Source organism: Anabas testudineus, chromosome 2, assembly GCF_900324465.2.
Source record: "Anabas testudineus chromosome 2, fAnaTes1.2, whole genome shotgun sequence".
Lineage (NCBI taxonomy): Eukaryota > Metazoa > Chordata > Actinopteri > Anabantiformes > Anabantidae > Anabas > Anabas testudineus.
The window spans coordinates 4,477,579-4,497,420 of NC_046611.1; the positions used below are offsets into that span (position 1 = coordinate 4,477,579).

Here is a 19,842-nt window from a genome sequence, read left to right on the forward strand (position 1 = left end):
GGTTTGCAGAAACTCAATCCACGTGAAAGGCTCCTAAAGTTCATATCAGAGCCTTTAAGCACTTGCTGAATTTGCAGCGAGACAGACCTAAGCCCTTGTGGACTTAGCAGAAGTACAACTTAAAGTCTGTGACACCCTGAGACTCAACAATGACATGTAACATACAACCTCACACAAGGTGACTTGGAACAGAAAAATAAGGTTGCAGTGAGCGCGTACCGATGTCAAGGACGTCTGGTTACGTTCACTCAGAACTTGTACCTATAAATGTCCTAATTTTTCAAGCTATTGGAGCAAAACCTTTGGTTTTTGTACAAAAACAAAACAAAAAAGAAAGCTGACTGTGAAAAAAGACCTATGATCTGAGGTTAAGGCTTGATTTTTTTTCATTTCCATTTCCATTACATTTCCATTTATTTATTTATCAGACAGTTTTATCCAACGCGAGTTTCAAGTGAGGTAGTTTTTTTTTATGTTGACTTTATGTCAAAACCAGGCAAATGGTCACTGTCAACCACAGCAGCAGCTTGAATACATTTATCGAGTTCAGGAAAGGCCTTCATTTCCAGACAACATCTACTTGACCCTTATAAGAAAGGTCTCATGAAGCATTTTTCCCCAGCAGCTTTTCTCAGCTCTCACAGCACACAGAGAGCTTTGTGAGCCACATTCTACTTTGGAGCGCTAAGGTCGTGGACCCACCAGCACTGCTGCACATTTAAAATGACACAGGGGTATGTTTTAAGCCCTTAGCTTCTATAGTAGTCTAATATATATATATATATATATATATATATATATATATATATATATATATATATATATATATATATACTGTATATGTGTGTGTATAATTTTTTTTTGTGAAAAACATTATACTTCATGGAACTTTTCACCAGCTGTTTATTCAAGGTTTGCAAGAGTCAGAGCGCACTTATGGACAAATCAGAGGTGTTGTTAGCCATTAGATGCTGTGTGTAGTTCTGTGAATAAACTGCAGAGACATTGAAAAAACACAACAAACAATTTAATATTAATGCAGCAAAACAACAAAGATTTAAATATGATAAAATGGATGAATTCAGACTCAGTTTGGATGCTGTACTGTGGATGCTGTGGTATGATGTGGTTTGCACCTTAACTGTTAGAACATCACCAGTTTGCCTTGCGTGGTTGTCATCTTCACCTCCAACTCAAATGTTTGTTTTGCTCATATTCTGCGCTGCCCTGCTTTGTTCCTGTGTGATTCTAAGTCAACAAGCTTATTATAAATCTGAAGTGAGAGTAATATGTAGGAAATCAGGCTTTCAATTGTTCTTTTCAGTCTAATGACTTGTGAGAGTATTTGGTTTGTTGTGAATAGTCTTTATAGTTTATCCTCCTCTGACCCAATGATGGCTCCTTGGCAGGATAAAAACTCATTTTAAACTACTCTGAAGGTCCGTTCTCATCTCTGCAGACTGCTGAATTGTTTACAGACACTAAACGTTTTCTGAAGCGCACAGCAGACGAGGTCATGGCTGGTCTGTGACCCATTACCACTCTCATTCTAACAGGAAGAAAAGCAGACTAAAGATCTGAGTCTTCAGTAATGGGGGAAAACAAGAGGATGAAACCAGGCATGAAAAAAGGAGTGGAGCAGTGTGAAACTGCAGGGAGCAGTACACCTCAGCAGGGGAGAAAAATGCTGTGGAATAAAAGATGCTAGGTAGAAAGGAGAGCAGTTGGAAGGTAAGTGGAGGATGAGGAGGATGGACATGATGAACTACAGCAGGTAATAAATTCAACTCTGGGCTTCAGCACATATGCTATTTGTCTGAAATATTAACAACATGAGCCATTCGCTAACTTGACGCAATTGCAAAATGTATTTAGCATGACTTTTTTTATATTTGTTGCCAGGCAACATGCTCTTTTAGGAAGCAGTGGGAACCATCACCGGTTAAATAGTTTTAATGGTACAGTTCTGTGTAGAATAACTCTTACAGGATCATGAGCTATTTGAGACTTCATGCCAAGAAAAGCTGGAAAAAATACCGTATGCTCAGTTTCTTAAAGGAACTAGAAGGTGAGGTGCCTGTTTCTAGAGGGAGTGATAAGAGCACTGCATGGGGTGCACCCCACTCCCCATCGCTCACCAAAACCCCTGCGGCAAACCCCGCCGCCCCACCTAATGGGTGAAGAGGCAGCAACAATGTAAGCAATACGCTACTGTCTACACGCCGAGAACTGGGACCAGTGTGATAAGGAGTGCGCACAATGGGTCTGCTCAGGTGGCGCAGGTGGTCGTCTGTCATGCGCTGTGTGCAGAGCAGGAGATAGAATGGAAGGCAGCCCCACCGAGCTGGCAGTCTCCAAAGCGTGTGTGTGGAAAAAAAAAAATCTGTGTGCTGGTGTGTGGGAAAAAGAAAAATAGATGGTGTGAGAATGAGCCAGTCACTGTCCACAAGTGCTTCTCCTTAATCATCTGTGGATTCACGTGAGCGCATACAGCAACAAATTCAAACTTTATTTAGGAGATTTTGTTATGAAAAGTCAGGTCAAATATATTTCTAAAGCACTTCAGCACACAGCAAATGGGAAAAATGCAAGAAAAAGAAGATTTAGATAATGTGCTAAGATATTGGAGCGTTCAAAGTATCACCACAGAAATCAATAAGTTCTAAACTGCATTGCAGGATGGTTCGGATGGTTGATGAACGTTCCAGGTGGATGTGACATAATGTGACTATTGAATGACAGCTCAGTGGTGGCACAGCAGTCGGGGTGCTGGCCCATTTACTCTGCATTCAGCCGTTCTTGAACCACAGTGAAAAAAAAAGCACCCATCTATCTGAGCTGAGAGTTTATGAGAGTGTGTGCTTCCCAGTGCAGCCAAGGTGTGTACACAGTGTGGGATTCGAGGGGTGAGATGAAGCATGTCAAAGCAAGAGAGGGTGAAATTCCCTCAGTGGGAGTAGATCTCAACAACAATGTTAGAACTTATCAGCGCTTGATATCTTCCTGCTTCCATTCTTAATCATATCCACCTCAAGAGAGAGAGAGAGAGAAAGAGCCAAATGTAAAACTATCTAAGCTCTGTCGCCACGATCTCAACTCCCCTGTGGGACAGAAAGATCCTTCCAAAATGTCACTGTGCAGGCAATAAAAGACCGCTGCTGGCAAATTTACATGAGCAAATGTCAATATTTTTTTTTCAGCTGCAGAGGAATTAGAAAGAGAAAAACAGTAACTTTTTGATCAGCCACAGAAATTTCAGCTCTTCTGAGCAAAGACAGTGATAACATTGCATTACAAGTTATTCAGTCACAATCAAAGACACTAGTGCCATCAAATCTATAATTAGCTGCAACAAAAGATGACATTTGCAGCTATGCAGCTAAACGCCATCCATCAATTAACGGCGCTTGAGTGAGATCCTATGAAGTCTGAGATGGCCGATGGGCAGCCGCAAGGACAGTAATGATGGGTTTTCGTGGACGGCTCAGCAGCCTCTGTACTCGACAGGTGAACCAAACAGAGAGGAGGCAAGAATGCACGAGGGAGGGAGGGAGAAATAAACAGAGTGGGGACGTCTGATCCTTATTTTAATCAGCTGAGCGCCAAGCTATACACCCAGTGCAGCATTCAACCTTCACAATAATCCCTATAATTTGTCTTTTACTTGCTGTGACACTGAGAAGTTCTAATTTTTAATCACAGCAGATAATTATCACGGTGAAAAGCTGTCAGACTCGTCCCTATTCGACCTGCCCACTGGAGACATCTGATATAGGAAGGGACACATCGGCCTGTTGATTCTAATACATACACGTGTAAACACAGGTATATGAACGTACATGAGTGATTGCAGGAGCGATGGCTTATTGGAATGCATGCTTGCATCGGCACACAAACAAATAACAAAATGCTATTATTTTCCCAGCTTACACCATCCAGTTTGTTTATAATAAGCATGGATTGAAGTGAATGAAAACTTGATTGGACAAAATTGATTCGTATCAGAACCTCGCTGAGTTATCTTCGGATGTGATAATAGAAAAAAAAAGAAAAGAAAATGAAGTTCTATGCAGCACATCTCAGAAATGCACGGTCATGAGGAGATGAAGGAGAATCCCCGCAAATTTGCACCGCCACCGTTCATCTACACGCGTGTGTCAGCCTGTGTCTAATGAGCCTCGGCTTCAGGCGTCATGAGTAACGGGTGTGTATGGAGTGAGGTGACCGGTCCAATCAGGCCTTCCTACCCAGTGGATCTGGCAGTCAAATCCCTCCCCTCATGCATCCTTGAGCACTGCTGATCCTTACAGATAATTAGAAAGACCCAGGGGTCTTATCCCTCTACCGCCCGCTCTCCACATCACTTCGTACTCTTCCTCCTCAGTCTGTGGCCTGTTTCTTCATTTTGTTGCATCAGCAGGGACACCCCTGGGGACCGGGCTATATGTGTATGTGTGTGTGAGAGAAAGTATGTGTTTGCCTTGGAGGAAGAGAAAAGATGCTCTGGGTGCACATTAATTGTTTTTGTTTAGTTTTTTATGTGATGTAGGATGATATTGCACTGTTTTGTAATCACGACGTGATGTGCTTCCCAAAAAGAATTTTGGCACTGCATTATTAATGGAGCTCTGGGGAAATGAAGTGCTGAACGTGGATCACTACCATACAGCCTGCTGACAGTATTAAATTCACTATAACTTAAAGCTTAGTATAATGTGTAGATAATGTGCTGTAGTAGAAAAAACAAGATGGAAGAGAAGAAAGTGAATGTTTATGGTGGCAGATACATAAACTAAGGCTATCAACCAAAAGTATTTCATCCTATCTGAATGCAGTATAAATCTTTTTATTAAACACCACCTAGTCAAGGTAAACTGACCCCGCCCAGTCCCCTGGTCTTCATCACCAAGTAAGAGATTGCTCATGAACACAGATCTGTTGACATGCTAGTTCAATGCTACTTCAGCCCTATTGCGATTTCTCCATTAGCACTTAAAAAAGATTAGATCAATGAGACACAGCTTCATGAATGTTGGAGCGAGATCCAAAATAAAACCAAACTTTAAGTTAAGCTCCACAAAACTGCAACAAACCAGAAGTGACTTGGCGTGTTTGAGCTTATCCTGCACTGAACACTGTGAAGGGCTTCACTGTCACACTCATATCAGCTTTGATCTAACTATGCTTCTGATGTTCTCTGACACACATCAGACTTTTCTACACATTCGACACAGCAACGATAACTACGCTGAAGTGAAAAACACATTTCACCTCCAGGCTACATCACCTCTGTGCATCAACTGTTAACAGGAATTTAAATGGACATTGTTGTCAGGAGTCATGTTTCTCCACAGTTAATAATCTTAATTGCCTTTCAGTGCATAGAACAATCAATCCGCAGCTAATTGCTCTTGCTGCAGCACCACTTCTTCATAGTTACACGATAGCAACAAGCTGATATTACAGTAGCTCTCGGAACTATAGTTAAAGTCAATTCCATTATTTAAACAGTCACACCTGGGATATCAGAAGTAAAGGTTTAAAGAAAAGCAGTTTTAAATTAGAAGGACAACTCAGACGAGGAAGGCTGAGTGTATATCTCATGTATAAATGTACATTTACGGGGTGGAGCAAGTACCCAACCAATGTTGACACTGAAAAGCACAGTGCTCAGTTCAGAAATGAACAGATTTTGGTTTTGTTCCATACTGTATGTATTCAAAAATGCCCAAGATATATATGTTGCCATGTTGCCAAAATTTGGACTGACATATGAATTACCGTGTTTTTTATGATACCATCTGTGTTACCATCATTACAAAAGGGGTTTCACAATGTGCAATACTAATGTTTGCTAATTGCTGCGGAGCAAGTTGCAAAGTATGGTTTTCTTTTTATACTAAACCACATCGATGTGATATACAGTAGGTAGTTCCTCTTTTAGTGATCAGCTCCCTGCTTGGTGCTTCTCCTGTTCAGAATTACTGTTGTTCTGCGGCACATTCACTCTTCTTCATCTATGCAAATGTTTGCACCTGTGATGTGTGAAAGAATGCAAATGATGGACACAGTAACACGGCGCGTTTGGCACAGTACTTAACAAATTGTAATATTTTTTGGAGTGGAATTAGGTTTAGAAAGTGGACACCGTGTTGTATTCAAGAAATTGAAAATATCACATATTCTTTTCACATTACATGCTGTTTTTAAAAAAGTGTTTTTGTACCCAGTTCATTCAGACGGGTGGTGGAATGTGATTTGTTGCCATGATGGAAATAAATTCATCACGAAACAGTAAAACAACAAAAACAACAATGTCTTTACTGCAGAAATAAATAAGAGAGAATTATGGATGATGAGATCCCTGATGAAAATAATGTATATCCTGTCTGTGTCAGGGAGGAAAAAACAAGCAAACCCAGGCAATTTCAGCAGAATGTAAATACACATGTTCAGGCCCCACATGAGCAAGTTGTGAGCCAGAGTCCATTAAGGTTGTTCTTCTCATTGAGATGCGATGACATGATAGAAACTGGAGAGAAGGTGATTTCATTCAAAGCAAAGACTGGAATCCATCTGCCAGCGAGGGAGGGAAAGATGAAGGATAGGGGGAGGGAAGGAGGGAGGGAAATAGATAGAGCAGGAGGAGAAAGAAGTGTTAAGACTTGGCTAATGAGTACAGGCGAGATGTGTCTGCTCAGCACAGAGCAGCGTTTGCAGGGAAGCGACTGACACTGAGGGCTCCACACTAAGCTTGACCAGATTGGATCCCCTGCCACCGGGTGACATCTCCGGGGAGCCACCGCAGGATGCAAATCTAAACACATACACTTCCGTTGATGTGAAAGTGTACACCACTGTGCGTCCCCACCAGATTATTAACACACACAACCACACATGAATGCACACATAGGGGAGCAAAGAGCAGAAGCCCAGAGATTTTACTTTTCCTTTCCCTGACTAAGCAGTAGTGGGAGGTGTGTGCTGATTTGGCCAGAATAAAAAAGTGTGCGTGTTTCTTTGAATGTGTAAAGGTATGTTAAGTTTTCCATTCACATAGCTCAAAGCACTTAGAGTAAATACAGTATTAATGATCACACCATTGCTTGTGCACACATGGTGCCATGCATATTTTAATCACAGAGCAGCATCAGGCACGTCTTGGAGAAACTTCTTCTTTTTTTTTTTTAAGGTCAGCGTTGGACTGCATCATTAGCACTGTCAATCTGTAAAACACCATCCAGAGCAGCCATGACAGCACAGCCCGACTCCAACTGGAGGGTTTTTCTGCAGGGCATGTTGTGCTAATGTCATTCCACCAGTTCGCCAGTGGGTATGTTTATACGAATCACTCTACTCCCTCACCGACGGCCTGGATATGGCCTAGATACAAGTCCTCCCTCCACAGCCCCCCAGTACAACCGTCATCCAACTTCCATTGCCCCAAAAGCTAATCAAGACCCTCATCCAACCCAGGCTTCAGTGCCAAAGCCAATCATTTCAATGAGTGGACAGCTACTTGCTGAATCTATTCTACTTGCATTACACTGAGCCTGAGGAGAGAGACTGTGAAAGAAGGAGAGAAAGAGAAAGCAGAGGAGAGGAGAGGAGAGCCAAATTAAAAGACTCCCGTAACCCTGCATTCACTCAGTTCCAATCCCATATTTAATTCAGTGATTGATTTGTTCATTAAAATACATCCCAAAACTAATTATTCCATTAATAATCCAAAACCTAATGAAAAAAATACTATGTGCGTGTGTGAGTGAGAGAGAACGAGAAAGAGAGATACTGTGGTGGGAGAAGAGATTCAATTGGAAACAGGGAGAGGCAGAAAGAAAGGCAAGAAGGAGGTCATTTTTATGCCCTGAAAAATTCCTTTTCTACAACTATGCACACATATTAACACACATACAATCAGTTGAGAACATGTGGCCTTGAGTGGGGAATGTACAAGGAGATAAGGGGCAAACTCTAACCTCTGTTAAGCTGAGCACATGGTGCTTGGGCAGATTTCTAAAAGGAAAGGAGATGTAGCTGTTTACAAGTGAATAAAAGAGAAAGAAAGGACATGAAATGGAACAAAGGGAAGACAAGGTCACGAAAGATGAAGAATGAAAAGGAAACAAAGGAAAGGACAGGAAACAAGAGGAAAGGAGGAAATTACAGGATGAAAGAAGAAAGGACCAGAAATGAAACAAGGAAGCCAAATGAGGAATGGACATGGGAAAGTAAATAAAGGAGAAGACAAGCAAAGAAATTTATCTCGAGAAAATACAGTAAAAAGAGGTAAAGAAAGAACTTAATGCATAAGCAAAAGGAAAAAGGTAAATAAATAAAGGAAAGGAGCAAAAAGAAAAGGAAGGAGGACAACAGAAGAAAGGAAAGACTGAGACTAATAAATTAAAGGCCATTCACACAGATGTAAAGAGTCCTCTGTGTGTGTGAGCGTCAGTCGATGTGTGTGCGCGGCAGCGGGGCAGTCCTGAGTGTGGCTGCACAGTAGATTAATGGGGGCCATTATCTCAATGCCCAAAACACTCAGTGATGAAGAGTCACTGCCTGGCGACAGGCCTTGGCCAATCAATTTGCAGCGCAGCGGTCACCTGCCCAGGTCAGAGCCCACATACGGCCGGTGTTTGTGCTGTTGTTGTGGCGGTGCGGTGGGGTGGGGGGGGATGAGTTGCCTTTATGGTGGAAATGGAAAACAGAGAAGCTCTCTCTCTGCTGTCACTGCTTTCTGGATAAAAAATGCACATTCATTTTCCGTTCTGGAAGCTACTTTTACTAAAACCACTAAGTGAAGAACCTGAATACTATAAGGTGCTTTTGGAGCAATGTATGCACTTTCTATACAGTATGTTCACCAAACAGTACTCTATAAATCCTTGGTATTAGTTCCCACTTGCTATGGCCTTCAGTGTGCTGTAAAGACCATTTTCTGCACTCTCTCTGATCTTTTAATACCTTCTTTCACTCTCTCCTTCTCTCCTATCCTCTATCTTAACAACACCCTTTTCAAAGATAACTGAAGACCGAGGGAAAATTATTCTCCCCTTTGCGAGAAAATTGTGTCTCTTCGGAAGGATGCTCTTTCTCCTGGCGGAGAGGTTCCCCGTCATTACCTTGAGAGCGCAAAGATCACTGAGAGAAGAGGGCGGCCAGTTATTTATTCGACATGCCCAAATACCCACGAGCATGTGCTCACATATACACAGTGACATGAAAACGCACGCACAAATGCAAAGATATCAATGCTCTTTTACTCGCTTGGAAAAAACCTTGGGGCTATGTGATGGAGGACCTTTGAAGAGGGGAATACAACAGAGAGGAACCAAGCAAACTGGCTTTAATGCTGTGAGCATTTTAACTCCATGTGCTATGGTTGTTGAGTCTAGAAAACATGTGTTGTTAAATGGACGGCTTGCTGCAGCTGAGCACACAGACCTGCTATCATATTCTTCATGTTCTAAGTTTAGCTCAGTCTTGCGACATCAAGACTAGGGATGTGTCATGGTGATCCTGACTTTTCTTCTAGCGCCACCAAGAGATCGATATTTATGGCCCGAACTCAGGTGTTGCGAGACTAACCAGCATTGAGATACTTATTACTGACATAATGGAAGCGTGACCCCTAGAAATTACACCAAATTGATTCACTAATTCACTCAGTAGAACAAATAACGTATGATTTCCAACCAATCAATCAAGCTGTGTTACTTACACTGCAAAATAATCACAAGAATTATTCCTATCAGTCACAATCAATCACTTTGCTAAACTAAATGTCACTGAGCCATGTAGCCCGAGGACAAAGGTGAATAATCGTCTCTCTTGCTTTTTCACTTTCAGAACCAGTAGGAAACTGACAGTTGCCCTTCAGCTGCCACAGGTGAAATCAAATCCAATTATCACAATAAGTCCCAGCTTAAGTAACATGCTCCTCAATCCATCATCATGAAGGAATAAAGGGTTAAGTCCTCCCACTAAACTCCCACTCCATCAAACCAACTCTCATCACTGACCATAACGAAACTACAGAATATGCAGTATTGTTCATGACAGTTCCAGTTTGAAGAGCTTTTTTCAGGAAAAACAAATCTGTGAAAAGAGTTTTGATGCACAGCAGGTCATTTGTGAACTTGCATTTGATGGGATTACTGTTTGTTAATGGTAGCATGCTAATGGCAACTAATGGCAACAAGGCTATGAGCAGCTGTTCAACTCCTTATGGCTGAACGTTGTGGCTCCATTTGAAAAATCAGTCTTGCCTCATGTGTAGTGTTGGCATTTTATTGTTTGGTTTTATTTTATAATATTACTTACCCACGTGTAATTAAAAACACGCTATTGTTACACCATTGCCTCGAAAACAAATTTCTATGTATATATTCTTAATTAAATGCTGCACTCTCACTCACTGTGGATTTACTAAGCAACATGCAAATATAATCCACAGGGTGGTAATGCATTTGAAGCTATTTGGTAAAAAGCAAAACAACTTGCACTGTTTAATTGCAACAAGGCAACGTGGCTAAAACAACAAAACAAACACATTTCTACTAAACTGGACAAAGAAAGAAAAACACAGGACAAAGTATCAGCAGCCTGATATAAAGTTATATTATTAGGCACTGGGATCTTCTGGTGCTGTGAAGAAGACGTCACTTCTTTGCATTTTCTAGATTAGCTTGAATGCTTCAGATTTCACTGATAGTTTATTACTCTTCTTTTTAAGGACAAGTAGCTGAATTTAAGATTCGGGATTCAATAGTTGAACCACCAACCCTGTCCTATAGACAACTGCAAACCCCATGACTAAAAATAGAAAAGTTCCTGACATAAACCTCAGTAGGTAGAACCACAGCATTAACTACAGTAGAAGGTATCACTGCTTTTGTCCTGTATGTAATCTAATCCGCTTGATCAACTCCAGCAGTGAATCAGCCTTTTGTGAGACAATTTTTTGCTGCAGCTGCTTCTGGAGCTAATGGAGGGGAGGGGAATGCCTCTGCAGCATCACAGCAGATGTCTGCCTGCACAGCATGTAATAGCAGCTCAGCACCCTACTGCCATCCCAGAGTTATAACCCAGAGAAGTTAAATCTTACCACGATCAAACAGTCGACTTAATTTGCAAACAAAACACAAATGTTCTTTGGGTAAGCAAAAGTACACACAATATTTCAAGCATCACTGCTGTTTCAGTGATTCTAGTGCAGATTTTGTTTGGGCAGCAAAGAATGGGCCTTTAATTTGATAATATCGTGTGCTGTCACTCATTTGCTGATACAATAATGTGTGTTTACAGTATGTGCTTACAATACAGAGTCAAGGCAACCTAGGCTGTCGGCTGCTTAACAACGTCAGTGGTCTATCATGTCACTGTGGAGGGTTGTGAAAATGATTAGCGTGTCAAGCAGTGACAATAATTAGGATCAACAGGGGCGAATTGGAAGAGATTCATACCAAAAAGTCAACACAAGCCCAAATCTCAACACTTTCAAACTTGCAGCTGCTGTAATCTGATGCTCATGTTTGATATGTTGTCACTAAGCCTGGACTACAATGCAGAAAAAAAAAAGATAACCTGAATAAGTAAACCCAGAGAGATTTGTGATAGTTTGTTGTGTTGCCACTGGACCTGATGACACTCAGGGGAACAGCAGGTAGACTCACACAACATGAACCCATTAAAATATATGTGAACCTTCACAGCTGCCAACACATACAGTACAGTAACACTCCACCGGACGGCATCGTCTCTTACCTTGGCGATCTGGACACACCAGTTGAGCAGCAGCTGCGATCCGATGTTGTCCTTGTGCTCGTGCACGTAGTCGAGGAGGCAGCCGTGGGGCATGAGCTGGGTGACCAGCTGGATAGTGGGGCTCAGGCAGACGCCCAGCAGACGCACCAGGTGGGGGTGCTCCATGCTGGCCATGATCAGGGCCTCCTGGGTGAGAGGGGGTGAAGGATAAAAATGGACTAAGACGACTGTTGCTTTTCACGGCTGGGGATACACTCAGCTCCTCTTCTGTTTACACCAAACAAAACAGCTCTGGTGATTGACATATCTAATTTTTTCGGAGTAACTCCCGGCACACACTTCCTTCCCCGCAGACCGAACAGGGATTAGCTACTTTATTAAGAGTAAAAGCAGAATATTGTAAGAAACAGAAGCAGTTTAACCCCACATGGATCCCACTATAGCAGAGTGCTGATACGCCTGAGTGTGCTCCAATATTTCTGTTTTTTTATGTTCTCTTTAAAAATTACAAACAGGGAACTCTACTGCATACTTTTAGGAGCACACAGTTTTATACTATCACCACAGGTTTTAATTTTAATTTAAACTTTGTTTTTAACATACAGTATAATGTCTGGCATAGTACAGTTCATTGTGTTCATAAGATAGAAATAATTCTGCACTGTATTCCAAAGACTTTCTACTGGAGGTGGAGTCAGATGCATAAATTAAGACTTGTGGGATGATCACTATATCTGCATGCACAGCATCTGTCCACTGAGCATTCTCACTATGAGAGAAAATCCTACAGAAACCTTCTTCAATGCTGCACAAACACAGCTTTTTTATCTATATTTTAACATGGATAACACAGAGAAGTTCTTAAATGTTGCATCAGTATACTAAAAACACCAAGAAGTGAGTCAGACACACTTATAATTAAAATAATTCCTGGAGTTTCCCCTATACAAAGTCACTATGTGTCTGATTTCATGACCGGCTTAATTTTTCTCTCTTGTTTGATTTGGCGTGTAAATGCATTTTGGCTTCCCTCTCATCTCTTTCTGCAGCAGATGGATGTAGAGGTTTGAGCAGTTGGGACTCAACGTTGGGTAATTGTTATTACGGAGCTGCGAGCAGAAAGATGTGCGGCGGTGATGAAGTGTTATGATGGCGAGGGCTGGTACTTGTGGCCGGCGTGTATATGCATTACGGCAGAGCAGAAGCTGCGCTCAGTCATTGCTTGGAAACACTCACTTCAGTCGTTCTCCTCATCTCCTAGTGCCTCTCCTGCGCTCTCACTCTCATTCACACACTCTCACATGCACACGCACTCTCTTGGCAGCTCTCTAAAACACTCACGCTCACATACTCAAGGACACACACACACACACACACACTGTCTCTGCATACGGCAAATGGTCGTAGAGGTGTATATCCAGGCATGGCCCCGGGGCAGCTGATAGATAGATGAGGTGCCTTTTTAAATTTAGATGCTAAAGAATGACCTTAGAGGGAGAGTGGTGGTGGGTGTGAGTAGATTAATTCTAAACAGGATGGGGGCCATAGGCCATAGAGAGGCTTTTGGCACCATCAGTGCCCTGATTTAAACACAGCCTCCCAGCCCAAAGTAGTGCCACTACATCTCTACTTCATAAAACCACCTGCTTCCCCCTCAACTGCGCGACTATACAGCTGTGGGTACCTCTACACAGGGTGTACCTCACCCCTTGGGATGAAGAGAGAGAGAAAAGAGGAGGAAGGACATCAGTGTGTGAAACAGAAAGGAGGAAAAAGCGTCTTTATTCTCACTCTGTGATCCCCAAAGACCCAGGAGTCGTAAACCATGTCAGGCTAAACTCTGGCTCTTGCTTTCTGCTCTTGGGGCAAATGTTACGAGGACTTCTGTGTACTTGAATGTGTGTGTGTTGTGGTGTCTCTCTCATCTCCCTGAACGCTGACCTCCATTACTGCCGGCTGACCCTCCTTTCCCATCTAGCTTACTTGCTCACTTTTCCTTACACACACACACACATAGTGGGTGACAGACTGGCAGAGCCGTGCAAAGCTGGTGCATGTTACAGTGGTGTAACAGAGAGGGAGAGAGTGTGCATTGAAACACATTCAATTAGTGTATTATCAGGCTTCAAATAATCAACCAGCTTAAATTCACGCATTTGCCAACACAAACAAATCAGCCTGCATCTCTCACACGTGAGGCTACCTCCAACTGGGGAGGCTTTTGTTGTAAAGTGTGTGCTGTTTGGTTATGTGAGAGTGTGTGTGTGTGTGTGTGTGTGTGTGTGTGCATATATGTGTGTGGATTTTCAGAGTGTGTTTGGAGCTGGCACTCCAGTGGCTAGTTTCCCAGTGGCGAGGCGTGAGCCTGACTTTAGATTGCTGTTTAACAAGCCAGCAGACAGAGCATATTGGCTCTGGGTGGACACAGAGACCCGCACTGGGAGAAACAGGGAGAGAGGAAGAGAGGGAAGGGAGGAGGAGGAGGGAAGATGCACGAGGAAGAAGAGGAGAGGAAGAAATTGTGCAGAAAAGCAAAAGGAATGTGCAGCAGTGCCATGTTACATTAGTTTAGTCTATTGAGGAGGACAACATCAAGTCTTTGCTGGGCTAGAATCGCTACGTCAGGGGCTGGGGTGGGTGCATGATCATGACCAATAAGACCAAATAAAGCTTGGTGATTGCCATTTAAAAAAACTGAGCTCAGCACAACTGTGTTGGCCCAGGCCTGGCTGGATGGGAACGCACAAAGCCAGGAACAACACTTTACCATTGTCGGCCAGTGTTGCTGTACTTGGCGGAAGCATTGCTGGGAAAGCAGTATAGATAGACGGATACAGCGGCGTAATGATGTGGCTCTACGGTGGTTCTCTAACACGTGGAAAAGCAGAGTGGTTCTTTGAAGGTTTGCGAAAAGAGAACTGGACTGGCACAAGCCCAGAAATAGCACCTAGTCTGTGTTTCTGGAAATACTTTTTGATCTGTTTAGTTTGACTTCCTACAGTATTTGAGTTTACAAATTGTATGCTCATAGACTTTATGTAAATTGCAACACATGCAACCCTCTGAAACATAAATGCTGAACGAACTGCTGATTGCATTCACTACCAGCATGTGTTTCACAATAAACACACTTAATATAAAAACAGGCTTTACTGTGATATACCACGTGAAGACTTGGCTGCATGAAGGTGGTTTAATAAATGTCTTCAAAACTTTGATTAGGATTAATTAGATTTAGCATGCTAATACATCTCCTATTTTTAGATTTCTGACATATTAGGCTGCAACTCACAATTATTTTGATTATCTATTCAACTAACAATCTCTTTTTGTTGTTTATTTGGCAAGACAATGTCAGAAAATGTTGTAAAATACTCAAATACAAATTTCCAGGGGATGCTGTCAATTTGTATGTTCTGTGTGACTAACAATCAAAACCCAAGGTTATTCAGCCTCTGGGGAGCTGGAACTAGAAGATTCAGGGTATTTTATTGATTGAAAAATGACTCAAATGATAGGTCCACTAACAAAACTGTCAATTAATTTTCATTAATTAGTTTGTTTAGTTAGTAAGTAAGAGGAATAAAAAGAAGAATTAAACAGGCAGGCAAATTTCTGACATCCAAGAACTACCATCCTTCTAGAGTAAATAAGTAAAAAATAACAGCTGTGAAAACCTGCGTGTGCGAAAGTATAGAGTGACAGAAAAGGAGAACAGTGACAAAGATGATGTAGGAGGAATTGGAAACTCCCCAGCTTCCTCCCATCCCCGTCTTTTTCTCCTCTCCATCATTCCTGGATTCCAATAAAACCATATCTCATAAACAAGTGCTGTTTGTTAATAGAGTCTGGTTCAATACATGCCTGGCTGTACAGCGTAGTGGAGCTCACTTTATTACTGCCTCTGACTGAGATGGTACTCTCATAAGAATTTACCGCTGAATGCACAATCCCACAAAGTGACAGCCTCGGCCATCTCTCCGACAAGGCTAAGCCTTTACAGCTCAGACACACAAACCTCTGCACACACAGACGAAAACAGACACAAATTGTCGCCATATAGATACTCACGTCCATGAACTCCACGTTGGCTTTAGGACCGGTGGCCTCATTGAGGATTTTAATAGCCACAGGGATCTTCACTGTCTCACCTTCAGGGACCCAGATTCCCTGTAACATACAGGCAATCTCCATAAATGCACAGCACTAAGTCTCAATAAACATGATGGTTTTGATGGACACTGTTTAATGACGTCTGCTGTCCTGCTAAGATTGCTCTGCAGGGTTGTCTCACCTAAACCAGTGTTCGGACATGCATTACATGTTTTGCATTTAAAACATTGCTCACTGTAACAGTGTTGAGTCTAAACAATTTCATAAAGTAACGAGAAAATAGAATTAAATCAAAGAAATACAACTATTTATTAACTTTACTGGGCCAGAATTCAACCACCTGCTACAAGTAAAGAGCCTTGGGTCATGATATGGCTATAAATTGATAGTAGACGATGTATATAAAATCAAACAGTCCCATCAATACTGGACTTGAGGGGAATTTAGAGCTGGTGGTAGAGAAGGCAGTATTTATTCAGTGGGGTTGCTGAGTTTCAGGGTGGTATGAATAATTTTGCCAAGGGCAGCAGAGTTGGCAAGCAAACAGCAGTTTCCGTTCCAGGTCCTTGAGCCGCCCTAGGCTCATGTCTGTCAGGAAACACTGGTACAAAGGGAAATGTTTATGCTTATTGTTTAGGTTGTCGGGCAGAATTGTTCTTCTAGTGAGAGGGCAGTGTCTCCTCAAAGAAACTTTATGCTTTGGTGTCTTCTTTGCTATTAAGCTGACTCACTGATGTTTGATTTAGGATCTGACGGCTGCGTGTGTGAATACACACAGCATACACAAATATAAACAGGCGCTTGCAAATGCACACACTGACCTTATAGACTGTTCCAAAAGCTCCTGAACCCAGAATCTTGACCCTCTTCAGCTCCGTCTCTTTCAGGATCCGCAGCTGGGCTTGGTTAGGAGCTGTTCCACTCGGAGTCAGGGGCTCCACCAGCTGATAAAACACACACACACACACACTTAAAATGTTTATACCACTTGCCACCTCCTTTTAGAGCAACTAGTGCCAAAGAACATGAGAAGCGTTCCTCACGGCTACTGCTTTTGTCGTGAAACTACTAAAAATCTGAAGCGTGCTTTTCTTTGGCTCTGAGTCAAAATATTTTTAACCTCTTGCTCTTGGCACTCGGAGTGCTAAAAACACATCTTAAGAGCTGTTGGGAGCATGCAGCAGGGTGAGACCGCTCTATTTAAAATAATAAGTAAAAAGCAAGTCTTGGAAAGAGAATTACAAGGTGAACACTAAGGTTTATTTGCAGCAAATAAGTAAGCAGCCAAACACAGTGACTGTCCTGTCCGAATAGTCCAGATTTTACAATACACACACACACATTTATGAAATACAAATAATTCAGGGGTGTGAACGTGAAGTTGTGTCGGAACTGGCAGTTACCAATGTGGACTGCAGTGTGCCCACCGCTAAACAAATCACAGTCTGGTGTCAGCTGCTATCACAGCCGACAAAGAGTAGCAGCTCACCAGCTGTGCACATACAAAACAATTCCAATTCGAGGTTATGACAAGCCTCCTCCACACTGCATGGCTGCCAGTAACAGCTGACACTGAACAGAATCCCAGCAGCTGGCTGGCCACCCGCCTCACCACTAGCCGCTCAACAAAGCCTCGGCTACTAAATATAAAGAGCATGAGCTGGCACCTGTAACTGAGCTGTGAAAAGATCTGAGCCAGAGGGGAGGACGAGCGACACACACGGACACGCAGCACATAAATTCAAGCAGACATCATATAGTGCAAAGCTCCGAACACCAGCAAATGCAGTGTATGTATGTACAGCACACAAATTCACAAATATTGACAATACATGCTAATTTACACTGATATAAACATGTGAATTTCAAATATATGTTCATATGGGAGCACTCGCACACACAAAAACACATATCAGACCACAACACACACATACACACATACACAAGAAGTCAATGCCTCTGATCAATACATGTCTTAATGAGCCTATAATCATTCTATCAGGTCTCGCATTCGCCGCGGTTTATCAGCAGCATAATCACCCTGCTCAACCACAGCCATCAAACAATATAATGAGACCATTTATCAATCGGTCAGCCATACAAGCACTTACTCAATGTGATATAAAACCATCAGCACAATTGGACCGGCGCTTGCACCAGCAGGCCGGTCTGCAGAATAGATGACATTGCCTGTAGCTCGGCAATGACATATCGTTTAATGGTTATTGTTATGGCTGGGCCTGAAGGCGGAGTGCAAGCCTGCTGAGATGTCGCTGCAGGAAGTGAGTTAGCAGACAGTGCAAGGGAAGGATGATGAGGGATACATGCCAGGGGATGTGAGCGAGATGAAAGACGCAGCGGCGAGACAATGACTGAGTGACTGTCTAATAGTGACAGGCTATTGGTAACCTCCACGTTAGCCTCTCATTTAGCCCATTGTGTTAAAACAATTACAAACTAATCTGTATTTAAATTCGTTTAAATACGTTTCTAGCATCTGTATTTAATACATATTCACTTAAAGCTACATTTGTTAAATAAGGTGGATCTAGCAACTCTCTAGAGCAATGTAACCCAGGGTGACAGGGGTCAGTGTCAGGCCTTTAAATCAACTATTAAATGACACTGAATCACTTTATTTACCAGAACATGAAGGCTGTCACATCCATCATATCAGCCTGGTATTTGGCCAAAGAGCACTATTTGCATCAGTGTGTTTGTGCATACACTTCCTGAATAACAAGAAAACAAGTGACGCTACAGGTAGACAGAAATGGAGTGATTCAGAAAGAGAGAGCAGAGATGAGACACAGCGAGGTGGTGACGGAGCGGTAATAAGAGCAGATGGTGACAGGCTGTAGTGGTTATTGTTCTATTAGGATGAGGCTGGACTGGTCGAAGAAGAGAAGAGGAGAGGAGAGGAGAGGAGAGGTCTATTAAATAAGATACAGACCCATGGCCTACCAAAGTCTCTTGAGCTCGTTCCCACTCACCACCCCACTTTATTTACCAGCTAATAATGCATCGTGGAGAGGATTCAGATGCTTCATTGGACAAATAAGCAGCATGTTCAAGCCCGGGGCTAGAATACATTCACTGAATTATTGTGTATTGAATAAGTAAACAGTGTCCTCAAACACAAACTTGTTTTGTGAACCTTGGCGTTTATGCTTTAATGTTCACATTACCCACGGAAAATGCCACATTTGTAATTGTAATCAGGTGGAACAAGATTGTCATGCAACAAACTTTCGCCTAACAGCGGTCACAGTGTGGTACTGGTATCTTACATTAAGTGTATTTTTGGTTATCATTCCACAAAAGCACCATTGAGGAATTTTCTGGGTGAATAATAAAGACTTACTCTAACACTGGATTCTACTATTTGAGAAAAAAGGTGCAGTACAGTATGGTTGTGGGGTAAATGGAAAAAGGTTTCTAAAAATAATCAAATTATAAATGTAATAGTGTCAGTAATAGGCTGAATGAACTGGCTGGTGGCATCAAAGCTGAAACAACAGAGCATTCAATCCCTCACTTTGCTCGATCCAACAATGAGCACTTCATTCGTTGAAATATAAACCACTTTTATGCTATGATTAAAAACCACAATGACAAAATGGGCTTATTGAGACAATTTGTGCATGATAGAAGAAGGTTATACCTATCAGTACGTATTCATTCATTCTTTTTATTAGTAACTCACTTACTGTCTGCATTTACCCAGTTTCTAAACATAGGTTTCAATGGAAATCCTTCCTCTGTAAGACCTGGAATCACTTCTTTAGAAGTATTTGAAATTACAACTGCACACAGAATAGCTCATTAATCTGTTAAAGTAGGTGTTTTCTACATACAGTAGAGTTGGAGCAGCTTTTCCGTAGTACAGACATCTGAATTATGCCTAATAAAGTCAGATAAGATACAACATGCAAGTATTTTGCTCAGTCGTGGAGATTT

General features: G+C 42.1%; 1 protein-coding gene across 1 annotated transcript in view; it reads right to left on the reverse strand.

Moving 5' to 3' along the window:
* LOC113164835 (receptor tyrosine-protein kinase erbB-4-like) overlaps window positions 1-19,842 on the reverse strand; it is a 213,877-nt gene that overhangs the window by 12,911 nt on the left and 181,124 nt on the right. Inside the window, exons 18-20 of the mRNA XM_026364347.1 lie at window positions 16,704-16,826; window positions 15,841-15,939; window positions 11,770-11,955 (exon numbers count right to left, since the gene is read on the reverse strand). Of these exons, the coding sequence (XP_026220132.1) occupies window positions 11,770-11,955; window positions 15,841-15,939; window positions 16,704-16,826 (408 nt within the window). The remainder of the gene's footprint in view (window positions 1-11,769; window positions 11,956-15,840; window positions 15,940-16,703; window positions 16,827-19,842) is intronic.